We start from the raw sequence: 25,247 nt of genomic DNA on the forward strand, positions 1-25,247 counted from the left end.
ACGGTTGAAGGAAGAGGATGTAGCATATCTAAACACCCCCATCACCATTGATGAAATCAAAACGGTAATCAAAGGTCTGCCGAAAAACAAAAGCCCAGGCCCAGATGGATTCACTAATGAATTCTTTCAAACTTTCCAAGAGGAACTACTACCAATCCTGGCAAGACTCTTTCATGAAATTGAACAAACGGAAACACTTCCAAATAGCTTTTATGAAGCCAACATCACCTTGATACCTAAACCAGACAGAGATGCTACAAAAAAAGAAAATTACAGACCAATATCGCTGATGAATGCCGATGCAAAGATCTTCAACAAAATCCTGGCAAATAGGATTCAATGCCTCATTAAGAAGATCATCCACTACGATCAAGTAGGTTTCATCCCAGGAATGCAAGGCTGGTTTAACATCCGTAAATCCATCAACATCATACACAACATCAATAACAAGAAAAATAAAAACCACATGATCATATCAATAGATGCAGAGAAAGCATTTGATAAGGTCCAACACCCATTCTTGATCAAAACTCTCAGCAAGATGGGAATGGAAGGAACCTTTCTCAATCTAGTTGAAGCCATCTACCACAAGCCAATGGCAAATATTATCCTCAACGGAGAAAAACGAAAAGCCTTCCCTCTAAATTCTGGCACAAGAAAAGGCTGTCCTCTCTCACCACTCCTATTCAACATAGCACTGGAAGTACTTGCTATAGCGATTAGGCAAGAAAAAGATATCAAGGGAATCCAGATAGGAAAGGAAGAAGTCAAGCTCTCACTGTTTGCAGATGACATGATACTCTACTTAGAAAACCCTAAAGACTCCACCAAAAAGCTTCTAGAAACAATAGACTCATATAGCAAGGTGGCAGGCTACAAAATTAACACACAAAAATCAATGGCCTTTCTATACACCAATAGCAATAAGGAAGAAATGGATATTAAGAAAACAATCCCATTCACAATAGTGCCACACAAACTCAAATATCTTGGAATCAACTTGACTAAAAATGTGAAGGACCTATACAAAGAAAACTATAAAACTCTGCTCCAAGAAATAAGAGAGGACACGCGGAAATGGAAACGCATACCCTGCTCGTGGATTGGCAGGATTAACATCATCAAAATGGCAATACTCCCCAAGGCATTATACAGATTTAATGCTATCCCTCTAAAGATACCCATGACATTCTTCAAAGAAGTGGATCAGGCACTTTTGAAATTCATTTGGAACAATAAACACCCTCGAATAGCTAAAGCAATCATTGGGAAAAAGAATATGGGAGGAATTACTTTCCCCAACTTTAAACTGTACTACAAAGCAATAGTTATCAAAACAGCATGGTATTGGAATAAGGACAGGCCCTCAGACCAGTGGAATAGACTTGAATACTCAGAAAATGTTCCCCAGACATACAACCACCTAATTTTCGATAAAGGAGCAGGAAACCCTAAATGGAGCAGGGAAAGCCTCTTCAACAAGTGGTGTTGGCACAATTGGATAGCCGCTTGCAAAAAATTGAACGTAGACCCCCAGCTATCATCATGCACGAAGGTAAAATCCAAATGGATTAAAGACCTCGATATCAGCCCCAAAACCATAAGATATATAGAACAGCACATAGGCAAGACACTCCAGGACATTACAGGCATCTTCAAGGAGGAAACTGCACTCTCCAAGCAAGTGAAAGCAGAGATTAACAGATGGGAATATATTAAGCTGAGAAGTTTCTGCACCTCAAAGGTAATAGTACCCAGGATACAAGAGCCACCCACTGAGTGGGAGAAACTATTCACCCAATACCCATCAGATAAGGGGCTAATCTCCAAAATATACAAGGCACTGACAGAACTTTACAAGAAAAAAACATCTAATCCCATCAAAAAATGGGGAGAAGAAATGAACAGACACTTTGACAAAGAAGAAATACAAATGGCCAAGAGACACATGAAAAAATGCTCCACATCACTAATCATCAGGGAGATGCAAATCAAAACAACGATGAGATACCACCTCACACCACAGAGAATGGCACACATCACAAAGAATGAGAACAAACAGTGTTGGCGGGGATGTGGAGAGAAAGGAACTCTTATCCACTGCTGGTGGGAATGCCGTCTAGTTCAACCTTTATGGAAAGCGATATGGAGATTCCTTCAAAAACTGGAAATCGAGCTCCCATATGATCCAGCTATACCACTCCTAGGAATATACCCTAGGAACACAAAAATACAGTACAAAACCCCTTCCTTACACCTATATTCATTGCAGCACTATTTACCATAGCAAGACTCTGGAAACAACCAAGATGCCCTTCAACAGATGAATGGCTAAAGAAACTGTGGTACATATACACAATGGAATATTATGCAGCTGTCAGGAGAGATGAAGTCATGAAATTTTCCTATACATGGATGTATACGGAATCTATTATGCTGAGTGAAATAAGTCAGAGAGAGAGAGAAAAACGCAGAATGGTCTCACTCATCTATGGGTTTTAAGAGAAATGAAAGACATTCTTGCAATAATAATTTCCAGACACAAAAGTGAAAAGAGCTGGATGTTCCAGCTCACCATAGGAAGCTCACCACAAAGAGTGATGAGTTTAGTTAGAGAAATAACTACATTTTGAATTTTCCTTATAATGAGAATGTATGAGGGAAATGGAGAGCCTGTTTAGAGTACAGGCGGGGGTTGGGTGGGTAGGAGGGAGACTTGGACATTGGTGATGGGAATGTTGCACTGGTGATGGGTGGTGTTCTTTACATGACTGAAACCCAAAAACAATCATGTATGTAATCAAGGTGTTTAAATAAAAAAATTAGAATTATAAAAAAAAAAAAGAAGAAATGTGAGTGCTGAACTATTTGTCAATTCTAGATCCCAATTAGTTTCCAAATAAGAAATTGTCTAAATTAATTAATTTGAAAAATAATATACCTGGGAGCTTATTTACTTTTCAAATAAGATGTACCTTTTCGCAAAATGTCATATGCCATTTTCTCAGTTTTCTGTTTTCAGTAGCAAGTCGTTCAGCAGCATTCTGGAGTTTTTCAATGTAGCGTTCTAATTCCTTGGGATTATCCCATGTAATCTGTGACTTTTCCCCACTTCCTGATTTTGAATTCTAAGATAAAACAAGCAACATTTAGTATTTTTTAATGATTTTGTTTTTCCAACATTCTGTGTTCTGCATAAAAATTTCATTTATCACTCATGCTGGCATTCAATTTAAAAATCACAAAATTTTTTTATTTTACAAATAACATCATTAGTCCAAGTTATGAATAGTCCTTTCCATTCTAGGCTATCTTCCTTAACCCCAAAGCACAGAAAATAATAACTAGGCTGAAAGGGAAAAAGAAGTAAGGAAGCACATGGGGACTGAAAACCATCACTATGGTGATGCTTGGGACTAGGAAGATCCCAGGGATCACATGGAGTTGGCTACATGCAAGGAATTTGCTTTCACCCCAACAATGGGATACTTAGATAAACATTAAAAGCAAATGTGTCTTATAAAATCAGGAGATGGTGGAAAAGCACTAAAAACCATATATAAATATATATATTATATGTACATATATAATATACATATATATAAGGATCTCACAGTAGCGGATCAATAAGTACCACAGAATATAAATTAACTATTAATTCAATTGGTCAAAAACAACACTATAGTATGTGAAACCTTATAATCACTCACATCTACAATTAGGAAAAAAAATTCTTACCTATTAAGAGTACATAATTCATTGGGGAAAATATCTAAATCAATGGTTATATTAGTTGAAGGGAAAACTAAGAAGTAAAAAATACGTACATGTAAATTCTAATTAGAAAACCATGAAAAAATCTATTTACCTTAATTATTTGTTCAAATGCTAAGGCAGATTGTAACATCATTGGTCTCTGACTTTGAATCATTTGTTGATCAATAGAATTGTAAAAATGTGCCACCTACAGATTAAAAGTTGAAGTACAAATTATTGACAGCCCCCAATTTTTTTCATTTTTAATTGAGTAGAAATAGTAACATCTCTCAATAACAAAACTCTAAATAACAAAACTTTCATTAACAAATAGTTTTTCATCTTTAATATATCAGTTATGCATATTAATATACACAGTCAACAAACATGTATTAATTTCTTATATACCCAGTCATTATAAGGAAGGGGAGGAAAGCAAAGAATAATTACAAAACCAGTCCCTGGAATTTGTAAAGTTCACAATCTCATAAAGAATTTAGAAAAGACAGGCTAGAGTGACAGCACAGCGGTAGGGCGTTTGCCTTGCACATGGACAACCCGAAACGGATCCGGGTTCTATCCCTGGCATCCCAGGAGCGATTTCTGAGTGCAGAGCTAGGAGTAATCCTGAGTACCCCCAGGTGGACAAAAATAATAATAATAATAATAATAATAATAATAATAATAATAATAATAATAATTTAGAAAAGAAACTAAAGGATGTTGTTAAGTACTAAAAACCTGAAGTGTATTCTTGGAATACTCCTAACCTGCTCCTTCCCTTTTTCAATGAATACATTTTTTTTTTTTTTTGGTTTTTGGGCCACACCCTGTGACCAGGGGTTACTCTTGGCTATGCACTCAGAAGTCGCTCCTGGCTTGGGGGACCATATGGGACGCCAGGGGATGGAACCGCAGTCCATCCTAGGCTAGCACTGGCAAGGCAGACACATTACCGCTAGCACCACCACGCCGACCCCAAGATTTTTTATTTATTTATTTATTTTGGTTTCTGGGTCACACCCGATGGCGCTCAGGGGTTACTCCTCACCCTATGTTCAGAAAATCGTCCCTGGCAGGCACTGGGGACCATATGGGATGCTGGAATTCAAACCAATGACCTTCTGCATGAAAGGCAAACGCCTTACCTCCATGCTATCTCTCCAGCCCCAAATAAATTATTAAAAAAAAAAACCCACCTCAAGGCCCAGAGTGATGACACGTCAGTAGGGCATTTGCCTTGCACGCAGCTGACCCAGGACGAACCTCAGTTCCATGCCCCCACCCCCACATCCCATATGGTCCCCCCAAGCCAGGAGCAATTTCTTAGGGCATAGCCAGGAGTAACCCCTAATCGTTATCGGGTGTGGCCTAAAAAGAAAAAAAAACCCACCTCTGATCTATGATCTATCATCCTCTGCCTCCCACATCAGGAAAGTCAACTGATCAGACTTGGTCTTGCATCCAACCACTTCACCAGCACCATCAACTTCTCCCTTGCCCAACAACTTTATCTTTTAGCAGGATGATGCTTAAAGATCAAACTTGGCTTGTTTCCAGTTTTGTTATTTAGGGAATCAAAAAAGCAATAGTATAAGGAGAAACAGGGTAATTCTGTGACACTGTGCATGCTGACAGAGAGAGAAGGAGAGAAAAGAGAGAGAGAGACAGAGAGAGAGAGAGAGAGAGAGAGAGAGAGAGAGAGAGAGAGAATGCTCAGTACAATGGTAACTCAAATACAGAATCGTTGACCCTACTAGGGTTACAGAGAGGTGCAGGGATATAGAGATGTGCAGGGAAGATGCCGTGGATGTTGTGGAATAGCTTGAGAGGAACCAAATGTCATAGAACTGAAGCTGAACATACTTGAGAGGGAGATACAGGCAGGAGGTAAGGACCACAAGCAGTAAGGTCAGTCAGGAAATGATTAAGGAGGGTCTTGCATGCGTTGCAAAGGAGAAAGAAAATGGGATGCTAAGCTGTCTTGGAACAGGGAAAGATCTAATCATAGCTATGAAACAGGTAGATGGAAGAAATAAGCAGAAAAAAGAACGAGTGTATTGGCCCTCGCAATTCTCTAAGAAAAATACGCAAGGAAAATAAAAGACCCTTTATTGGCAAGGCCCTCAAAAGACTCAGGCCCACAAAATTTACAGGGATGGAGGAAAATAAAATAAAAGCAATATTCTATTTTAATCAAATGCTTTCAGAATATAAAGTAGTAACAGTAAAACTTCAATTAATAAATTCAAATAAAAGGTTTCTATACTTGGGTTAGGGATTAAATGCAAAGTTTTAATATAAGTTAGCAAACCATTAAATGGCACCATTCTAGTACAAATCAAAAGTAAACAAAACAAAATGTTTATGTCTAGCTCATGTAATAACCTCGGAAGGCTCATCTTTTCAAAAATAAAATTCCATACTTGTTTAAGAATAATTGCTTGCTTGCAGAATTTCTGTGCATATGTTTGCAACTTGCTGTATTTTGGCAGGAATAAACGAAGCCGAGAGCAGAGAGCTGGGCGAACTTCTCGAAGGAGAATCACCAGTCGATCTGAATAATGCACTACCACCTCAACGAGCCATCACGGGGATCCAGTTCCATAATTTGACTACTAGCCTCAATACTAACAAAGCAAAGCATGCACTAATTAAGTTTTCATATGCTTGAACCATGGAAAATTCATATTGATATTCTTATAACCATGAAGAAACACAACAGTCAGTACTCACAACTGTGGGTAAGGAAGTATAAAAACTGACCCAAAGTGGGGGGCCAGAGAGATAGCACAGAGGAAGGGTGTTTGCGTGGCAAATGGCTGACCAAAACGAATAGTGGTTCGAATCCCGGCATCCCATTTGGTCCCCCGAGCCTGGCCATGAGCTATTCTGAGCGAAGAGCCAGGAGTAACCCTGAGCACCACCAGTGTAACCCCAAAGCCCCCCCCAAAAAAAAAACACTAACCCAAAGTAAAAATATTTTTAATTATACTTTTCAAGCTAGTTTTTCTTTTCATAAATAGTATCTCTTAATTCATATTCTGGTAACCAACTTCAAGTATCCACAATGTACCATTTCTATAATGCTTCAACAAAGCAGTTTTTGAAGTCAGGAAAATCCATTCCTTTACACATTCGCTAATGCCATAGAGTGAATAAATAGGCTTTGTTTTATTTTCTCTGTTGTTGTAGTTGTTGTTGTATGGTTAAGGTAATGGGGTCATGTGGGCCACCCCAGGAAGTGCTCTGAAGAGAAGGTCAAGGGTCAGAAGTCAAGGGCCAAACCAAGGAACTAACTCATACATGCCCAAAGACTCTAATCCACTTTATAACAGACTTGGGATTTATTTTTTTTTTAGTCAATCTACTTGTTTTTTAAAGCTTTTATTAAAGGACCAGTGATAAAGAATATCAAAATAAGGGTTGGATAGATAGCACAAAAAGTCAGGAAGTGTTTTCTGGCAGATTCCCCGGCATCAAGCCCCAGCACCCTATTTGGGTTCCCAAGCCCCGCCAGGGTGATCCCTGAACTCAGGGCCAGAAGTAAGCCCTGATAACTGTCCTTTTCCAAAAAGGAAAAAAAAATACCTCAACTGCTAAAAGTTTCTAAAACCACACACAATAACATGCAGAGAGAAAGTTGTCCTGAACAAAGACACAAAGGTCCTTGTAGATCAGTTTCAGCTGCAAGTTTGCTGACCAGTGCAAAAGGTCTAAGAGGTTAAAAACCACTATTTTAGACCAGTGTATTTACCCAAAAGAACAACTAATGAAGTTATATTCAGTATAGTTTAATAAGAACTGACCAAAGCCTTGCTAATTTGAACATCATGAAGAAATACTCCTGTCTTAAGGAGCTCAAAACAAATGTAATTTCAATTTAGACTGTATGTGTGTTTGTGTAAACATACAGGTGTAAAACTACAGGTGTAAAAAGGTACCCAAAATATATGAACACCAAAAATAAAAACTCACAGGAGAAGTAAGCTGAATTCCAACATGTGAATCTACACTGCTGGGCAACAAAGCAAAGGAAGCTACCAACTTACTATATCATTAGTTTTCTAGCCTTAAAGACCTAAAAGTTCATAATCAAAATCTAACAAAAATTTCACAATTAGGAAAGCTGTATATATGGAGAAAAAAATACAGCAGAGATTATTTATTCCATCAAAGCACTCAAATTAACGGCATTAAGAAATGTTCTTGTTAAGAGTCTCTTATTCAGTTAATTTGTACTTACCACAAGCCAGATCTGGAATCAGACAAGCCAGACTGAATTTCCCTGGACCAGTCGTCAAACTGTTCCTGCTCATACAGCCTAAACTGGTCTAAGAGATCATCTGCACTTCGATGGAAGGATCGAAATCCTGACAAGTCAGATAAAAGAGCTTCTGCAATCTTAATAGCATCATCCACCTTAGAAAGCCAAATACAACAAGATGGGCAAGTCAGTTCTACCAACTTAGCATAATAGGAGCTACTTCTGCAGCACAGAAATTGTTCTCTTCTTCACTTGGGAATAGCAGAGGATGCAGCTACCAAGATTTCATAATGCTATACTTCAAAGGATTAAAAAATTCACTGTCAATATTATACTTTCAAATAATGTGTTTTCTAAGCATAAGTAGGATAATTTCCTCCTGAACACTTTTTCAAAATAGCTTACCCTGGAATAACTGCAACTGGAAATGATCAATGATTTGCTAATTACCTCTAAATATGGAATGAGCAGAAACATTAAGACCTCTCAGCATACTTTTTCAGACCTCTTTAACATTTCACACGAAAATAAATTGACGAGGATTTAGAAAACAGATGATGTCTGCAATGCACCATATCTTTCACATTGAGTGCATTTTTTAAATGAATGTTCTTCAACTTTTATACAGACTATTCCCTTAAGGAGTGGAGAGAGATTGCAAAAGACAGAACACAAGCTTTATGTGATAAAAGCCAAGTCAATTCCTGGCACTGTGTGGTGTCACAAAAACAGAAACAAAAGCAATGAATACCTTTAACTCCAACTGACGAACCCAAACTATATTATTGACGACTTCTGAAAGGTTTCTGCCAGAAAGAGGACCGCATGCATCCCCAGGAGTTCCTCGGCATCGAGTCTCAAAGTCCGACCGAAAATCTATAAAGCAAACATAAATCAAATACAGGTTATGTGCTTTAAGCAAAAATTTTCAAAATGCCTTTCATGCACTAACAATCAAATATTGTTGGCAAGATAAGAGCTTGTTTTCATCTTCAGGAATCTTGAAATAGATATTAAGAAAAACCACCAGGCACCGGAGCAATAGCACAATGGTAGGGTGTTTGCCTTGCATGCAGGCAACCTGGGACCAATCCAGGTTTAATCCTCAGCATACCATATGGTCCCTCAAGTTTGCCAGAAAAGATTTCTGAGTCCAGAGCCAGTAATAACCCCCTGAGCACCACCAGGTGTGGCCCAAAGCACCCCCCAAAAAAAGAAAGAAAAATCACCAAATTTTTTACACAAATCTTCAATTTGTTATGTTCAATATGCTATGCAATATAGTCTTAACCCTAAATGGTACATAAGAAAAAAGGTAACTTTCAAACTTAGTTTCATGTGACTACTATCATCTATAAAATACTTTGGAGGGGAGAGATAATACAGTTAAGATAATATAGTTAAGTTAAGGTACTTGTTTTGCATGTAGCCAATCCCAGTTCAAATCCTGGTACCCTGAGTAACTACCAGTAACTACCAGGAGTGACCCCTGAACCAGGAGTAATCACTGAGCACAAACAGATGTGGCACACAAAAATAGTAATAATTTTTACCTCTAACTGAATCCACAAGTCTTGCCAGCAAAGTTTCTCTTTCTAACATCAATTCTTTGCTTATAGTCGGGCGCTTCACCAGTTCCTTATATTTCAGAAATGCTTGAAGAAGCTAAAAATGAGTATAAATTCATCCAAGTATCCTTATTAAATACATATATATATATTTCATTACAAAGTTAAAAAATATCATAAGTCAACATTTTACCTGCTGTGGACTATCTTGAATTTCTGAAATATAATTTTTCAATTTTCCTGCTATTTTTTGTTCCGCAGGGGCGATAATTTTTTCATACTGAGACACTGCGGCTTTCCATAATGGCTAAATAAAAATATTGTTAAAATTTCATAATTTAGAATCTGACTTTAAAACAAAGCCAAAAAGGGAGAAATTATATTGGCAAATACATATATACTGAACCTCAGTGTAGGGGTTATATTGCACAGGATTCAGGCCAGTAAAAGGCTCAAATACTCGAGTCAGGCATATCATTTTCTCTTCACTGGCAGGTATAAAATAGAGAAGTTTCTCGTGAATGGTTCTAATAGCCAAGACCTAAAACATGAAACATGAAAAAACAAAATTTACTTATATAAATCTATACATACTTAAAATATAAAAAAATATTATCAAACATTACCTTAAATTGGGTTTTGTGAGTTCAACAATAGAAAAGTAGAAATTGAACAAGCCTACTTACTAATAACCTATATTCTAAAGTCATAACTATTACCAACACTATCAATGTGTTCAGAAGTAATAAAAATAAAATAAAAAATAATAGATGAGCCTTTTCTACAAAGTTCAGAAAATGTTTCGTCACTTCCAGACATGGGCAAAAGTTACCTCGTTTTACCAAAGGGAAAAAACTTCACAACAGAAATGTGAATGAACATATACACACACACAACATAAACACACACACACACACACACTCTGAGAGAGAGGAAGTGGGAAGTATATTGTACATGGGTGCAGTAGGCACATGGCACTATGCCAAAGATTCTCATGAAACATCTATCTCATGCCAAGTCTCTCCTCTTTTCTCTCCCAGGAGTTTTTTCTCTCCCAGGAGTTTATGTCTTTCATATTAATCATATCATCAACTCCAACAAGTTAGGAACTCCTTCACACTAACACGCAAAGATAGAAATAACTAAGTTGGGGCCAGCGAGGTGGCGCTAGAGGTAAGGTGTCTGCCTTGCAAGCGCTAGCCAAGGAAGGACCGCGGTTCTATCCCCCAGCATCCCATATGGTCCCCCCAAGCCAGGGGCAATTTCTGAGCGCTTAGCCAAGAGTAACCCCTGAGCATCGAATGGGTGTGGCCCGAAAAACCAAAAAAAAAAAAAAAAAAGAAGAAGAAATAACTAAGTCATACCTCTTCGAGACGTTTACCAAGTTTGTCGAGTGTCTCAGGGAAATATTTGTCATTTTTCCACGGATGAGGAACAAAGCGCGGCCACACCTGGCCCGTTAGGTGAGTACAGACCACCACCCACTGCTCACAGATTGAAATACCAGATTTCAGGCTTTCTTTCACAATATAGTAAGGCTCTTCCCAAAGTTTCAAGGTTCCCAACTTTTTCTGAACAGCTCTTCCAAATGAACCACCTTAATGAAACAGAAAGTGAATTTAGCTTTTCTGAGTAGAACCTGCTCCAAAAAGGGGCCAAAGCCCGGTTAAAAATACTTTAAGTGTGAACATAAACAAGTTTATCATCCTCCCCAAATAGCTACCATGTCCAGTCAAATTAAAAACAGCCAACAAGGACACGAGACTGAGACTCTGCCTATAGAACTGAGCTTGCCGACTGGCTGGGTAGGAGTAGGAAGATGAGGTAATGAGAAGGGGGAAAGACTGAGAGATGGAGGGATGATGGATCTTGTGGTGCAGTAAGTGTATACTCCTAAAGCATTAAAATCACGATGCTGTTGGGGCCGGAGAGATAGCATGGAGGTAGGGTGTTTGCCTTGCATGCAGAAGGTAAGTGGTTCGAATCCCGGCAACCCATATAGTCTCCTGAGCCTGCCAGGAGCCATTTCTGAGCATAGAGCCAGAAGTAACCCCTGAGTGCTACTGGGTGTGACCCAAAAATTAAAAAAAGAAAAAAAAAGAGAAGAAAAGAAAAGAAAATCAGAGTGCTGGGAGGTGGAACAATAGTACATTGGATCAGAAACTGGCCCTGCATGCAACCAATCCAGGTTCTATCCCCGGTCCCCTAGATGGTCTCCCAATCCCCGCCAGCAGTGATCCCTAAACACAGAGCCAGACGTTAGTCCTGAGCACCACAGGTTTGGTCCCAAACAATCAAGTAAATACAATAAAAAAATAAATAAAAATGTCAAAACCATTAAAAGTCTGGGGCCAGAGCAGTGGCGCTAGCAGTAAGGCATCTGCTTTGCCTGCACTAGCCTAGGATGCACCAGGGTTCGATCCCCCAGTGTCTCATATGGTCCCCCAAGCCAGGAGCGATTTCTGAGCGCATAGCCAGGGGTAACCCAAGTGTCACCGGGTGTGGCCCAAAAGCCAAAAATAAAACTATTAAAAGTCCTGAAAAGTTTAATGTTAGTGTAGAAAGATTAATGAAAGATGAGACTATGCCCAAAGTCTAAAATGAAGGACGATTATTCAAATGGTATATTTAACTTTGTTGGGACAAATAAATCTATATAAAAAAATGAATGCTTAATCCAAAATATTCATGGAATGCTTCACAAATCTGTGTCATGTCTGCCTAAAATCCATGCCACCAATAGTTTCCCTTATCATCCTGATTTTAGTATATGTGCTATTCCAGTGAGCACTAAAGCCAACTTTGTAAGAAAGCCTGTTCTTTCCACAAAGCTACTTTACAGGCACTTTCCCCAAACCAATACATCACATAATAGAGTGTTAAAACAATTTTGTGAAAGTAATCATAAAATAAATGTATATTATAGAATATACTCTTGAGAAAAGCAAGAATTTATGGACTACCACCTACATACTCTTTAAGTCAGCAATGTCAAAAACACCATTTTCAGAAACAGTTAAGCATGAAAATTTGTGTTTTTTCCATCTTTCAATACAGCAGGGGTAAAAATCCCTTTTAATTGTGAGAATAGATATAGACAATATTTTTTAAGACTAAAGAAATCACTGCATGGATGTCTTCAAGCAACTACCATTTTCATCTTCTGTTACAAACAAGACTGCAATCAATATTTCTGCACATATTATTTTATTTATTTATATATTTCCTTAGATGATTTAAGATATTTAAGACCCAGGTGATTTCTGGGTCTAAATGCGCATTACTTCATATATCAATAGAGAACTCAATGTTTTGAAGGATCTTTCAGTTTACCACCCAAAAATAAGTCTAAATTAGTATGTGTACAGGTATACAAATTCAGTTGACAGTAAAAGAATCTGACACATACAATAAAATTAACAAATCAAGGGACCATAGCGATAGCACAGTGGTAAGGTATTTGCCTTGCATGCGGCCAACACAGGACAGACCCCGGTTCGAATCCCGGTATCCCATATGGTCCCCCGAGCCTGCCAGGAGTGACTTCTGAGCACAGAGCCAAGAGTAACCCCTGACGTCCCCGGGTGTAATCCAAGATCCAAAAAAGAAAAAAAAAAATTTAACAAATCAAAAACTAGGACCTATTTAATTCAATGAATACTTTATGCAACATTTTATTGTGGTACATTTAGCAAAGATTTAAAAGAAATCATCACATTACACTTGTGTCTAAAATTTCAAAGGCTTATTCCTTTACTAGTACCTATGATGTCTAAAAGATGTAGCATCCGTGACTCTGGGTAGTGGTCATGCTCTGTCTGCCTCCACACATCATCCACGACATCCCGAGTCGTCTCCACCAAGTCCACTACCTCCAGCAAGGAGAGACCATCCAGGGCATAAAAGTCCTACAAAAATACAAGATTATCCGGTCATAAAACTCCTACAACAAGACGTGCCCACAGGTGGACACAACATAAAAACTCAGGCAAGCTCTAAATTCTGCCAGAGTATTTTCTCTCTTTCTTATTTTTGTATAAGGTGACAAGTTTCTGATCAAATATTAAAAAGGTACTTCATAAACTTTATTAAAAAAAAAAACAGGGGGGCGGAGAGATAGCACAGTGGCGTTTGCCTTGTAAGCAGCCAATCCAGGACCAACGGTGGTTGGTTCGAATCCCGGTGTCCCATATGGTTCCCCGTGCCTGCCAGGAGCTATTTCTGAGCAGACAGTCAGGAGTAACCCCTGAGCACTGCCGGGTGTGGCCCAAAAACCCAAAAAAAAAAAAAAATGGGGGAAAATTAAGAATTTTTTTAAGTCTATTCACTTCATTTTATTTGTATTTTTATTTTTTGTTTTGATTTTGGGTCACACCAGTGACACTCAGGAGTTACTCCTGGCTATGTGCTCAGAAATCGCTCCTGGCCTAGGGACCATATGGGATGCCGGTAGCTCAAACCGTGGTCCGTCCTAGGTTAGAGCATGCAAGGCAAACGCCCTACCACTTGCGCCACCACTCTGGCCCTAGTCACTTCATTTTAATCTTCCCTCATTTCCTATAAAATTGGGTTAATTTACCTAATGGTGGTAACCTGATACACATCATAGTTCTCGTATCTTTATTCATTCAATTCAGGTATCATGACTGCAGTGAAGTTCAACAGGATGGAGCACAAGCTTAGCGTGCTGGAGATTGTGGTGCAGTCCTTGTCACTGAAACATCCCAGAATCCCAGTGGATCAACCCTAAGCACCTCATCAGGGCCACGGAACTCTGCAGCCTCACACTCATTGAGCTGGCCTGGAGGCAAAAAGTCATCTCACTGACTCGGCCGGCACCCATAGGCTCCCTAATGCACAGTGACAAGGGACGTTCCCCAGGCCAGGGTCTGAGCACACAAGCACAAAGGCTGCCAGGGCTACAGGTTCACCCACCCAGCGGCAAGGTGTGAAGCCTACAAGGAAGCAGGTGGGGAGAAGCTGCGTCTATTCTGGCTCTCGTGCCGATACCTTAAAAGGAGGATGGAGCATAAGCTCTACACTCAAAAGTCTATGGTCCAATCCCCAGCACTGCAACAAACCCAGAACCCCACTGGGATCAGCTCCAAAGCACTTTGTCAGGGGCAATCCCTGACCAAACCAAAAACATAAGTAATAAGAAGCATTTACTAGAGGGGCCGGAGCGGTGGCAAAGTGGTAGAGCCTTGCCTTGCACATGGCTGACCTAGGACAGACCGCCGTTCGATCCCCCAGCCTCCTATATGGTCCCCCAAGCCAGGAGTAGCCCCTGAGCATCACCGGGTGTGGCAAAAATAAAAAAAAAAAGAAGAAGAAACATTTACTAGGGACTAAAATTCAATTTTTTTTAAGTTTGGATTTCTGAGCTGTATTCAGGTTAAGTCCTATCTTAAAATGAGCCCTGCTACATATGAAAAAATATATTTTGCTAATGACTAAAGGTTTGAAAGGAAGCAAATCTGGTAAATATGAAGCCTGAAGTACTTTTATAATATAAATGCTACCTATGTACAGATCTACGGGCACAAGAGCATGCTTGCACACCTGAAGCTAGAGAGGCCTGGAGTCGGATGCCCAGGACCCCCCCCCACACCCACATGCCAAGTACAATCAAGCAACTCTGCCCTTTCCAGGCTCCTAAACCATAGCTACTGTCCAAACAGACCAGACTGTGGCGAGCACCAGCCACGTGCATCTGACGTCCAGTTAGCAAGAGGAAGGGAAAGAAGAGTGGAGAGAGGACAGGCTGGTGTTTAATTGGGCAGTCACATACTCTTGCGATTGTTTCAAACAACTCTTTAAAGTAGCTGGCTCTTTCTTTGCTGATCTGTGTATTTCCACGATGAGCTTGTTCTATCCAAAACTGGAATTCATCATTTGGAGTAAGAATACCTAAAAAAAAAAAAAAAAAAAAAAAGTGAAAAGAAGAAAATGAAATAGCAACTAAAAATGCAGTCATATGGTTATTTGCTGATTTTGGTCACAGCTGCGTGCTAGTATGTCTCCTCCACTCCTAAGAAGAGCTGGTCACATCTGTTTCGTTTGGGGCCACATTTGGCTGTGCTCAGGGCTTACTCTTAACTCTGTGTTCAGAGATCACTGCTGGCAGGGCTCGGGGACCATGTATATTGCCAAGGTCTGAATCTGGGTCAGCGACCTGCAATACAAGCGCTTGCCCATGGTGCTCTCTCTCCAGCCCTGACAATTCCTATCAACTAAAAATTCCTAGTTAAGCCCACTAAAAACAGTTAGCAGTTAACAAATTGAACAGTTTAACAGTTATCAAATTTAAAAAGTTAATTTGATAAAATTTACACCAAGCTTGTTTCTTCGTAATTTTTGTTTTGTTTTGTTTTGGGGCCACACCCATTGACGCTCAGGGGTTACTCCTGGCTATTCACTCATTTGCTCAGAAATCGTTCCTAGCTTGGGGGACCATATGGAATGCCAGGGATCAAACTGAGGTCCATCCTGTGTCAGCCACGTGCAAGGCAAACACCCTACCACTGTGTTATCAGTCAGCCCCTAACTACAAATATTTTAAGATAATCATTTTGCTTCAGGTAAAATTCATTTTGGGGGGGGGATTTGGCTTTTAAGCAACAGCTGGCAGTGCTTAGGGGGTTACTGCTGGCTCTGCATTCATAAATCACTCCTGGCAGGCTCAAGGGACCATATGGGGTGCCAGGGATCAAACCTGAATCCATCCCAAGTCACCTGTGCACAATGCAAATGCCTTACCACTGTGCTATTGCTCTGGACCCTAATATTCATTTTAAAGTAAAAAAACTCCATGGTTAATTCTCTTTGAAAGGGTAATAATGATCCTTACAATCCATGGAATCTATTTGGTTTGGGGTTTTGTTTTTGCTTTTGGTGCTTGCGGTGCTAAGCTTGTACCCCTGGCTCTGTGCTCAGTCTTTACTCCAGACAGATCCATGGATTCTAGATTTAAAGTTCACCTGGTTAACATCTGTTTCAACCTAAAATTAACCACAACAGTATTTTAATGGTACCTTAGAGAAAAGTGCAGAGCAACAGAAAAACCTGGCACCCCCGTCCGTGGCTGAGCATAATTTGTTTTACCTGTGTGAGGCCCAGGGTTTGTTCCCTGATGCCTAAAAATAACGCCATCACCCCACCAGGGGTCCTCAAACTTTTTAAACAGGGGGCCAGTTCACTGTCCCTCAGACCATTGGAGGGTCTGACTATAGTAAAAACAAAACTTATGAACGAATTCTTATGCACACTGCATAGATCTTATTTTGCAATGAAGAAACAAAACAGATACAAATACAATATGTGGCCTGTGGGCCATAGTTTGAGGACCACTGCCCCAAACATACAGCTGAAGATGAATGAAGGGACTGATCTGCTTTCTGTTTCTTATCTCCTAATGCCCTTTGTTTAGTAGATTCAATGCTAGATCTTGCAGACATCGCTATTCTCAATGGTCCTGAATAAAGTGCTCTTCTTATACATACTGTATGATCCTGAACAAAAAGTGAAAAATACTTCCCTAATAAATAAAGGTAGGTATTATTTATTAGACCTTATATGTTTTGAAGATCAAAACACATTAATTCAGGAAAGAGTTAGTCACTGTTCAGCTCTAGACTAATATTGATCAATAACTGTATTAAATTAAGTGCCTTAAATAGAAACACAGAAAACAAGTTCCATCAGTTGACTAAAATGTTGTTACTACATAGGGACAGTGGTGGAAGGCCTCGGGCATTTTGCTAGTGGTGTGGTACATTAACTGTGTACACTGAGACCATAAATATTAACAACAGTCTATGTTCCCTAAACTATAATAATCATCTTTGAGAAGTTTTTTATGCTGCTACCAGAAACTAACATAAACTTCATCCTGCAATTTCCTGAAGCAATGGAGTGACTTCCTTACTTACTCACTTTTTTAGTAATAAAAAGAGTTCATGTTTTTTACTTACTCAATATCTACTGTTCATATTAACTTTATAGAACAAAGTCACTATAAACAAGAATTACATTTCTTACTTCAATGAACTGTGCATAGATAATGATAGCTTACTCTTCTCCAAATCTATATAAACCTACTCATTTAAAAGCAGCTTAGGATCTCAGAAAAATCCAAGTGTGAAAGAAAATCTGGGGGAAATGTATGAAATGACTAATGTATTAAAAGGTAATCATTTTGGCTTTTCTCCATGAAGCCACAGTTATTACCTCTTATTTCATCTTCTTTGAATTTCAATTTTGATAAGTTCGTGTCTGATCGTCTTAAGACTATCCCCAACCCAGCTTCTAGTTCACTCAAAAGATTCTGAAGTTTGGGATCAAAGTTTCTGCTCCACTCTTGGTCCTAAATTTAGAAAATTAAAAAAAAAAAGAGCAAACACTGATGAGAAGATTATTGATCAAGCTGACTTTTTAAAAAACCACTATAGAACATTCCTGTTGTATTTAGGGTCTGGGAGTGTCTCTGTCTCATGACAGGAAAGAAAAATCCCTCCATCAGCAGGATTAAAGAGTATTTACTACAGGTGTAAATGTAGAAGTTGGGATGAGTTGTGTTTTTATTTTATTTGTTTTTATTTAAATTTTTTAAAAAATTTATATTAAAAACCAAAAGGTTAATGTTAATAGTGAATAAATAGAATATTTATTGTTTGTGTTTATGAAAACATCCAAATACCAAGAATAAAAAAAAAAACCCACAAAACTACAAGAACCAGATCATTACTCCCCTTACCTTCAGTAGCATCGGTGCAAATACGTGCCGCACTGCTTGGTAAAGAGAAGTGACAGGGGAGTCCAGCATGGACGAAACAAGAATGTTGGTGTGCAGGTTCTGATCCGTAATAACTTCTGGCCGCAGCTTGAAGAACACCAGCACTTTGTCCTTTGTGTCACCAAAATCAATCTGAAGTGATAAACACATACTTTCAGTGCTATTTTCAAATTTAATATTTGAAACACTTCCCTGGAAATGGAGTTGAAGTTTGAACCCCCAGTATCCCATATAGTCCCTTGAACCTGATCAGGAGTGATCTCTTAGCATTGTTGTGACAATAAATAAAAATAAAACACAATGTTGTATCACCACAATGTTATATCTTTTACTAGTAAAGAAGTAAACCAAAGGGGCTGGAGAGATAGCACAGCGGCGTTTGCCTTGCAAGCAGCCATCCCAGGACCCAAGGTGGTTGGTTCAAATCCTGGTGTCCCATATGGTCCCCCGTGCCTGCCAGGAGCTATTTCTGAGCAGACAGCCAGGAGTAACCCCTGAGCACCGCTGAGTGTGTCAGAAGAAGAAGAAGAAGAAGAAGAAGAAGAAGAAGAAGAAGAAGAAGAAGAAGAAGAAGAAGAAGAAGAAGAAGAAGAAGAAGAAGAAGAAGAAGAAGAAGAAGAAGAAGAGGAGGAGGAGGAGGAGGAGGAGGAGGAGGAGGAGGAGGAGGAGGAGGAGGAGGAGGAGGAGGAAGAAGAAGACACAAAGGGCATACAGCAGGTAGAGTGCTTGTTTCACATATGACCAATCCAGCATCAATTGTCAGCACCCCCTCCATCCCGCAGCAATACCAGAGTGCTCCCTGAGTGCAGAGTTAAGAGTAAGCCCTCAGAACTGCTAGGTATGACTCAAAAACAAACAAAAAATAAAGACACCCCAAGACACATTCTAGTCACAATGACGAATCTCATAGATAGAGACAGAATTCTGAAAGCAAAAAAAAAAAACACCCCAAGACACATTCTAGTCACAATGACGAATCCCATAGATAGAGACAGAATTCTGAAAGCAACAAGATCGAAAAGAGAAATTACATTTAAGGGAACATCCTTGAGATTTACTGCAGACCTGTCACCAGAAACACTCAAGGCCAGAAGGCAGTGGTGGGACATAGTGACAAAACTCAATGAAATAAATGCTTCGCCTAGAATACTGTACCCAGCAAAACTCACTTTTAGATTTTAAGGAACAATACATAGTTTCACAGACAAACAACAGCTCAAAAACTTCACAGACTCAAAACCATTCTTAAAAGAAAAACTGAACGGCATACTTTAAGACAAGGCTTACCAACAAACACACCAAACTTTAATATAAAGATGGCACTAACACCCAGGACAATTCTTTCTCTCAATGTCAATGGACTAAATGCACCAGTTAAGAGACACAGAGTGGCTAAATGGATCAAAAAAACTCAATCCAACCTTCTGCTGCCTACAAGAAACGCACCTGAATAGTCAGAACAAACATAGACTCAAAATAAAAGGCTGGAGGAAAATCATCCAAGCAAACAACACCCAAAAAAAAAGCAGGAGTGGCCATATTAATATCAGATGATGCAAACTTTATACTTAGGAAAGTAGTAAGGGACAAAGATGGACATTTTGTATTAATCAAGGGATATGTACAGCAGGAAGAAATCACCCTCCTAAACATATATGCACCGAATGAGGGGCCAGCAAAATATTTAATACAACTGTTGACAGATCTGAAAAATAATATCAATAACAACACAATAATTGTGGGAGACCTCAACACGGCATTGTCAACACTAGACAGGTCAACCAGACTGAAACCCAACAAGAATATACTAGACCTGAGGAGAGAAATGGAAGTAAGAGGCCTAGTAGATATATACAGGACACTCCACCCCCAGAAGCCTGGATACACATTTTTCTCTAATGTACATGGGACATTCTCTAGGATAGACTACATGTTAGCACACAAAACATATCTCCATAATATCAAGAGGATAGAAATTTTGCAGGCTGCCTTTGCTGACCACAAAGCCCTGAAATTATATATAAACTACAAAGGGACACAGAAGAAAAATTTTAACACCTGGAAGTTAAATAGCCTCATACTGAATAATCAGTGGGTCCGAGATGAAATCAAAGAGGAAATCAAAACCTTCCTGAAAACAAATGACAATGGAGACACAATTTATCAGAACCTATGGGACACAGCAAAAGCAGTACTGAGAGGAAAATTTATAGCTTTGCAAGCACACATCAGGAAAGAAGAAGGGGCATACCTGAATAGCTTAATGACGCAGCTCATAGAATTAGAAAGTGCTCAACAAAAGGATCCAAAAATAGGGAGGCAGAAGGAAATAACAAAGCTGAGAGAAGGAAATAACAAATAAAGAAATATATGTATAGACATCCATATAAGCTTTAAAAATGTGTGTAAATATGTACTAATATATATGTACACAAACACACACACACTAATATATTACTGCTCCTTAAAAACACCTGGGTATTTAAACACACTACTACTAACTACTCCACTCAAGCCAAATTCTCTAACCTGAGCAAGAGCTAGTTGGTTGTTTGCCTTGCATGCAACAGGCCCAAGTTCTATCCCAGTATCCTGTAAGGTCCCCTGAGCACCACCAGGAGGATTCCTGAGCAAAGAGCCAAGAATAACCTCTGAGCATTACCAGATATGGCCCCAAAATAAAATCAAAACAAAAAACAAACAAAAATTCCCAGACGTCTTCCTTTCCTATCTGGATTCCCTTGATATCCTTTTCTTGCCTAATCGCTATAGCAAGTACTTCAAGTGCTATGTTGAATAGAAGTGGTGAGAGAGGACAGCCTTGTCTTGTGCCAGAATTTAGAGGAAAGGCTTTCAGTTTTTCTCCATTGAGGACAATATTTGCCTCTGGCTTGTGGTAGATGGCCTTAACTATATTGAGAAAGGTTCCCTCCATTCCCATCTTGCTGAGAGTTTTGATCAAGAATGGGTGTTGGACCTTGTCAAATGCTTTCTCTGCGTCGATTGATATGATCATGTGATTTTTATTTTTCTTGCTGTTGATGTTGTGTATTATGTTGATAGATTTACGGATGTTAAACCAGCCTTGCATTCCTGGAATGAAACCTACTTGATCGTAGTGGATGATCTTCTTAATGAGGCATTGAATCCTATTTGCCAGGATTTTGTTGAAGATCTTTGCATCTGCATTCATCAGCGATATTGGTCTGTAATTTTCTTTTTTCGTAGCATCTCTGTCTGGTTTAGGTATCAAGGTAATGTTGGCTTCATAAAAGCTATTTGGAAGTTTTCCTGTTTTTTCAATTTCATGAAAGAGTCTTGCCAGGATTGGTAGTAGTTCCTCTTGAAAGGTTTGAAAGAATTCATTAGTAAATCCATCTGGGCCTGGGCTTTTGTTTTTGGGCAGACATTTGATTACTTTCTTAATTTCCTCAATAGTAATGGGTGTGTTTAGATATGCTACATCCTCTTCATTCAATCGTGGAAGATTATAAGATTCCAAAAATTTATCCATTTCTTCCAGGTTTTCATTTTTAGTGGCATAGAGTTTCTCAAAGTAGTTTCTGATTACCCTTTGAATCTCTACCATATCAGTAGTGATCTCTCCTTTTTCATTCCTAATACGAGTTATCAAGTTTCTCTCTCTTTCTTTCTTTGTTAGTTTTGCCAGTGGTCTATCAATCTTGTTTATTTTTTCAAAGAACCAACTTCTGCTTTCGTTGATCTTTTGGATGGTTTTTCTGGTTTCCACTTCATTGATTTCTGCTCTCAGCTTTGTTATTTCCTTCTGCCTCCCTATTTTTGGGAGTCAAGCTCTCACTGTTTGCAGATGACATGATACTCTACTTAGAAAACCCCAAAGACTCTATCAAAAAGCTTCTAGAAACAATAGACTCATATAGCAAGGTGGCAGGCTACAAAATTAACACACAAAAATCAATGGCCTTTCTATACACCAATACTAATAAGGAAGAAATGGACATTAAGAAAACAACTCCATTCACTATAGTGTCACACAAACTCAAATATCTTGGAATCAACTTGACTAAAAATGTGAAGGACCTATACAAAGAAAACTATAAAACTCTGCTCCAAGAAATAAGAGAGGACACGCGGAAATGGAAACACATACCCTGCTCATGAATTGGCAGGATTAACATCATCAAAATGGCAATACTCCCCAAGGCATTACATAGATTTAATGCTATCCCTCTAAAGATACCCATGACATTCTTCAAAGAAGTGGACCAGGCACTTTTGAAATTTATTTGGAACAATAAACACCCTCGAATAGCTAAAGCAATCATTGGGAAAAAGAATATGGGAGGAATTACTTTCCCCAACTTTAAACTTTACTACAAAGCAATAGTTATCAAAACAGCATGGTATTGGAATAAAGACAGGCCCTCAGATCAGTGGAATAAGCTTGAATACTCAGAGAATGTTCCCCAGACATACAATCATCTAATTTTTGATAAAGGAGCAAAAAATCCTAAATGGAACAAAGAAAGCCTCTTCAACAAGTGGTGTTGGCAAAACTGGGTAGCCACTTGCAAAAAATTGAACTTAGACCCCCAGCTAACTTCATGTACGAAGGTAAAATCCAAATGGATTAAAGACCTCGATATCAGCCCCAAAACCATAAGATATATAGAACAATACGTAGGTAAAACACTCCAGGACATTGAGGCTAAAGGCATCTTCAAGGAAGAAACTGCACTCTCCAAGCAAGTGAAAGCAGAAATTAACAGATGGGAATATATTAAGCTGAGAAGCTTCTGCACCTCAAAGGAAATAGTGCCCAGGATACAAGAGCCACCCACTGAGTGGGAGAAACTATTCACCCAATACCCATCAGATAAGGGGCTAATCTCCAAAATATACAAGGCACTGACAGAACTTTACAAGAAAAAAACATCTAATCCCATCAAAAAATGGGGAGAAGAAATGAACAGACACTTTGACAAAGAAGAAATACAGATGGCCAAAAGACACATGAAAAAGTGCTCCACATCACTAATCATCAGGGAGATGCAAATCAAAACAACGATGAGATACCACTTCACACCACAGAGAATGGCACACATCACAAAGAATGAGAATAAACAGTGTTGGCGGGGATGTGGGGAGAAAGGAACTCTTATCCACTGCTGGTGGGAATGCCGTCTAGTTCAACCTTTATGGAAAGCGATATGGAGATTCCTCCAAAAACTGGAAATCGAGCTCCCATACGATCCAGCTATACCACTCCTAGGAATATACCCTAGGAACACAAAAATACAATACAAAAACCCCTTCCTTACACCTATATTCATTGCAGCACTATTTACCATAGCAAGACTCTGGAAACAACCAAGATGCCCTTCAACAGACGAATGGCTAAAGAAACTGTGGTACATATACACAATGGAATATTATGCAGCTGTCAGGAGAGATGAAGTCATGAAATTTTCCTATACATGGATGTACACGGAATCTATTATGCTGAGTGAAATAAGTCAGAGAGAGAGAGAAAAACGCAGAATGGTCTCACACATTTATGGGTTTTAAGAAAAATGAAAGACATTCTTGCAATAATAACTTTCAGACACAAAAGAGAAAAGAGCTGGAAGTTCCAGCTCACCTCAGGAAGCTCATCACAAAGAGTGATGAGTTTAGTTGGATAAATAACTACATTTTGAACTGTCCTAATAATGAGAATGTATGAGGGAAATTGAGAACCTGTTTAGAGTACAGGCGGGGGTCGGGTGGGGAGGAGGGAGACTTGGGACATTGGTGATGGGAATGTTGCACTGGTGATGGGTGGTGTAAAAAAAAAAAAAAGAAATTAAAGATTGATCCATACTTCACACCTTACAAAAAAAAAAAATTTAACTTGCCTTTTTCTTATTAAAGAATAGCAAAGTTGAACCAGTGATAGCACAGTGATAGGGCGTTTGCCTTGCATGTGGCTGACTCAGACAGACCTGGGTTCAATCACTGGAGTTCCATATGGTCCCCCAAGCCAGGAGCGATTTCTGAGCGCATAGCCCGAAGTAATCCCTGAGCGTCACTGAGTGTGGCCCCCCTCCCACAAAAAAAAAAACAAAAAAAAAAAAGAAAAAAGAAAAAAAAAATTCCCAGACGTTGTGTACCCCAAGTATACACTAATAATACTTCTGTATTCTAGGGAATCTACAAGGATATAGATTACCCTCTCGCCTGAAACTACCTTTGTTTTATTTTTTGTTTGTGGCCTATTTATTTGTATTGACTAAGCTTGTAAACAACCAAGATCATCTTCCATAGGTGAACAAACAGAATTGTGTGCATTGTGTGCACCAAGGCAATAAACTATTATTCAGTGCTAAGAAGTTGTCCAATCAAAAAAAATTAAAAGATGGGGCCGGAGATATAGCACAGCGGGGTTTGCCTTGCCTTGCTGATCCAGGACCTAAGGTGGTTGGTTTGAATCCCGGCGTCCCATATGGTCCCCCGTGCCTGCCAGGAGCTATTTCTGAGCAGATATCCAGGAAATAACCCCTGAGCACCACCGGGTGTGGCCCAATAATAATAATAATAATAATAATAATAATAATAATAATAATAATAAATAAAATAAAAAGTTGTCCAATCACAAAAACAACTGAAGGAAATTTAAATTTGAGTATTGTGAGAGAAATCAATCTGAAAAGATTACATGCTCTGTAATTCCAACGATATGACAATTGGAAAGCAAGTCTATGGAGTAAAATCAATCTGAAAAGGTTACATGCTCTATAATTCTTACTATATGACAAATGGAAAAATCAAGGCTCTGCAATAAAATCAGTGCTTGTCAGACAAGGGAGAACTGAAAAGATGGTACAGAAAATGATGAGCA

The 25,247-nt window shown here is 39.0% G+C and overlaps 1 protein-coding gene across 1 annotated transcript in view; it reads right to left on the bottom strand.

The window, feature by feature from the left end:
• Positions 1 to 25,247, bottom strand: part of DYNC2H1 (dynein cytoplasmic 2 heavy chain 1) — a 150,079-nt gene that overhangs the window by 119,607 nt on the left and 5,225 nt on the right. The window contains 17 exon segments of the mRNA XM_049778603.1: positions 2,976 to 3,128; positions 3,869 to 3,964; positions 6,183 to 6,221; positions 6,223 to 6,255; positions 6,257 to 6,280; positions 6,282 to 6,326; positions 6,329 to 6,386; positions 8,003 to 8,178; positions 8,775 to 8,899; positions 9,577 to 9,688; positions 9,785 to 9,898; positions 9,998 to 10,132; positions 10,956 to 11,188; positions 13,355 to 13,499; positions 15,383 to 15,501; positions 17,821 to 17,956; positions 18,347 to 18,517. Coding sequence (XP_049634560.1) covers positions 2,976 to 3,128; positions 3,869 to 3,964; positions 6,183 to 6,221; positions 6,223 to 6,255; positions 6,257 to 6,280; positions 6,282 to 6,326; positions 6,329 to 6,386; positions 8,003 to 8,178; positions 8,775 to 8,899; positions 9,577 to 9,688; positions 9,785 to 9,898; positions 9,998 to 10,132; positions 10,956 to 11,188; positions 13,355 to 13,499; positions 15,383 to 15,501; positions 17,821 to 17,956; positions 18,347 to 18,517 — 1,914 coding nt within the window.

Source organism: Suncus etruscus, chromosome 8 (assembly GCF_024139225.1).
Source record: "Suncus etruscus isolate mSunEtr1 chromosome 8, mSunEtr1.pri.cur, whole genome shotgun sequence".
In the NCBI taxonomy this organism is placed as follows: Eukaryota; Metazoa; Chordata; class Mammalia; order Eulipotyphla; family Soricidae; genus Suncus; species Suncus etruscus.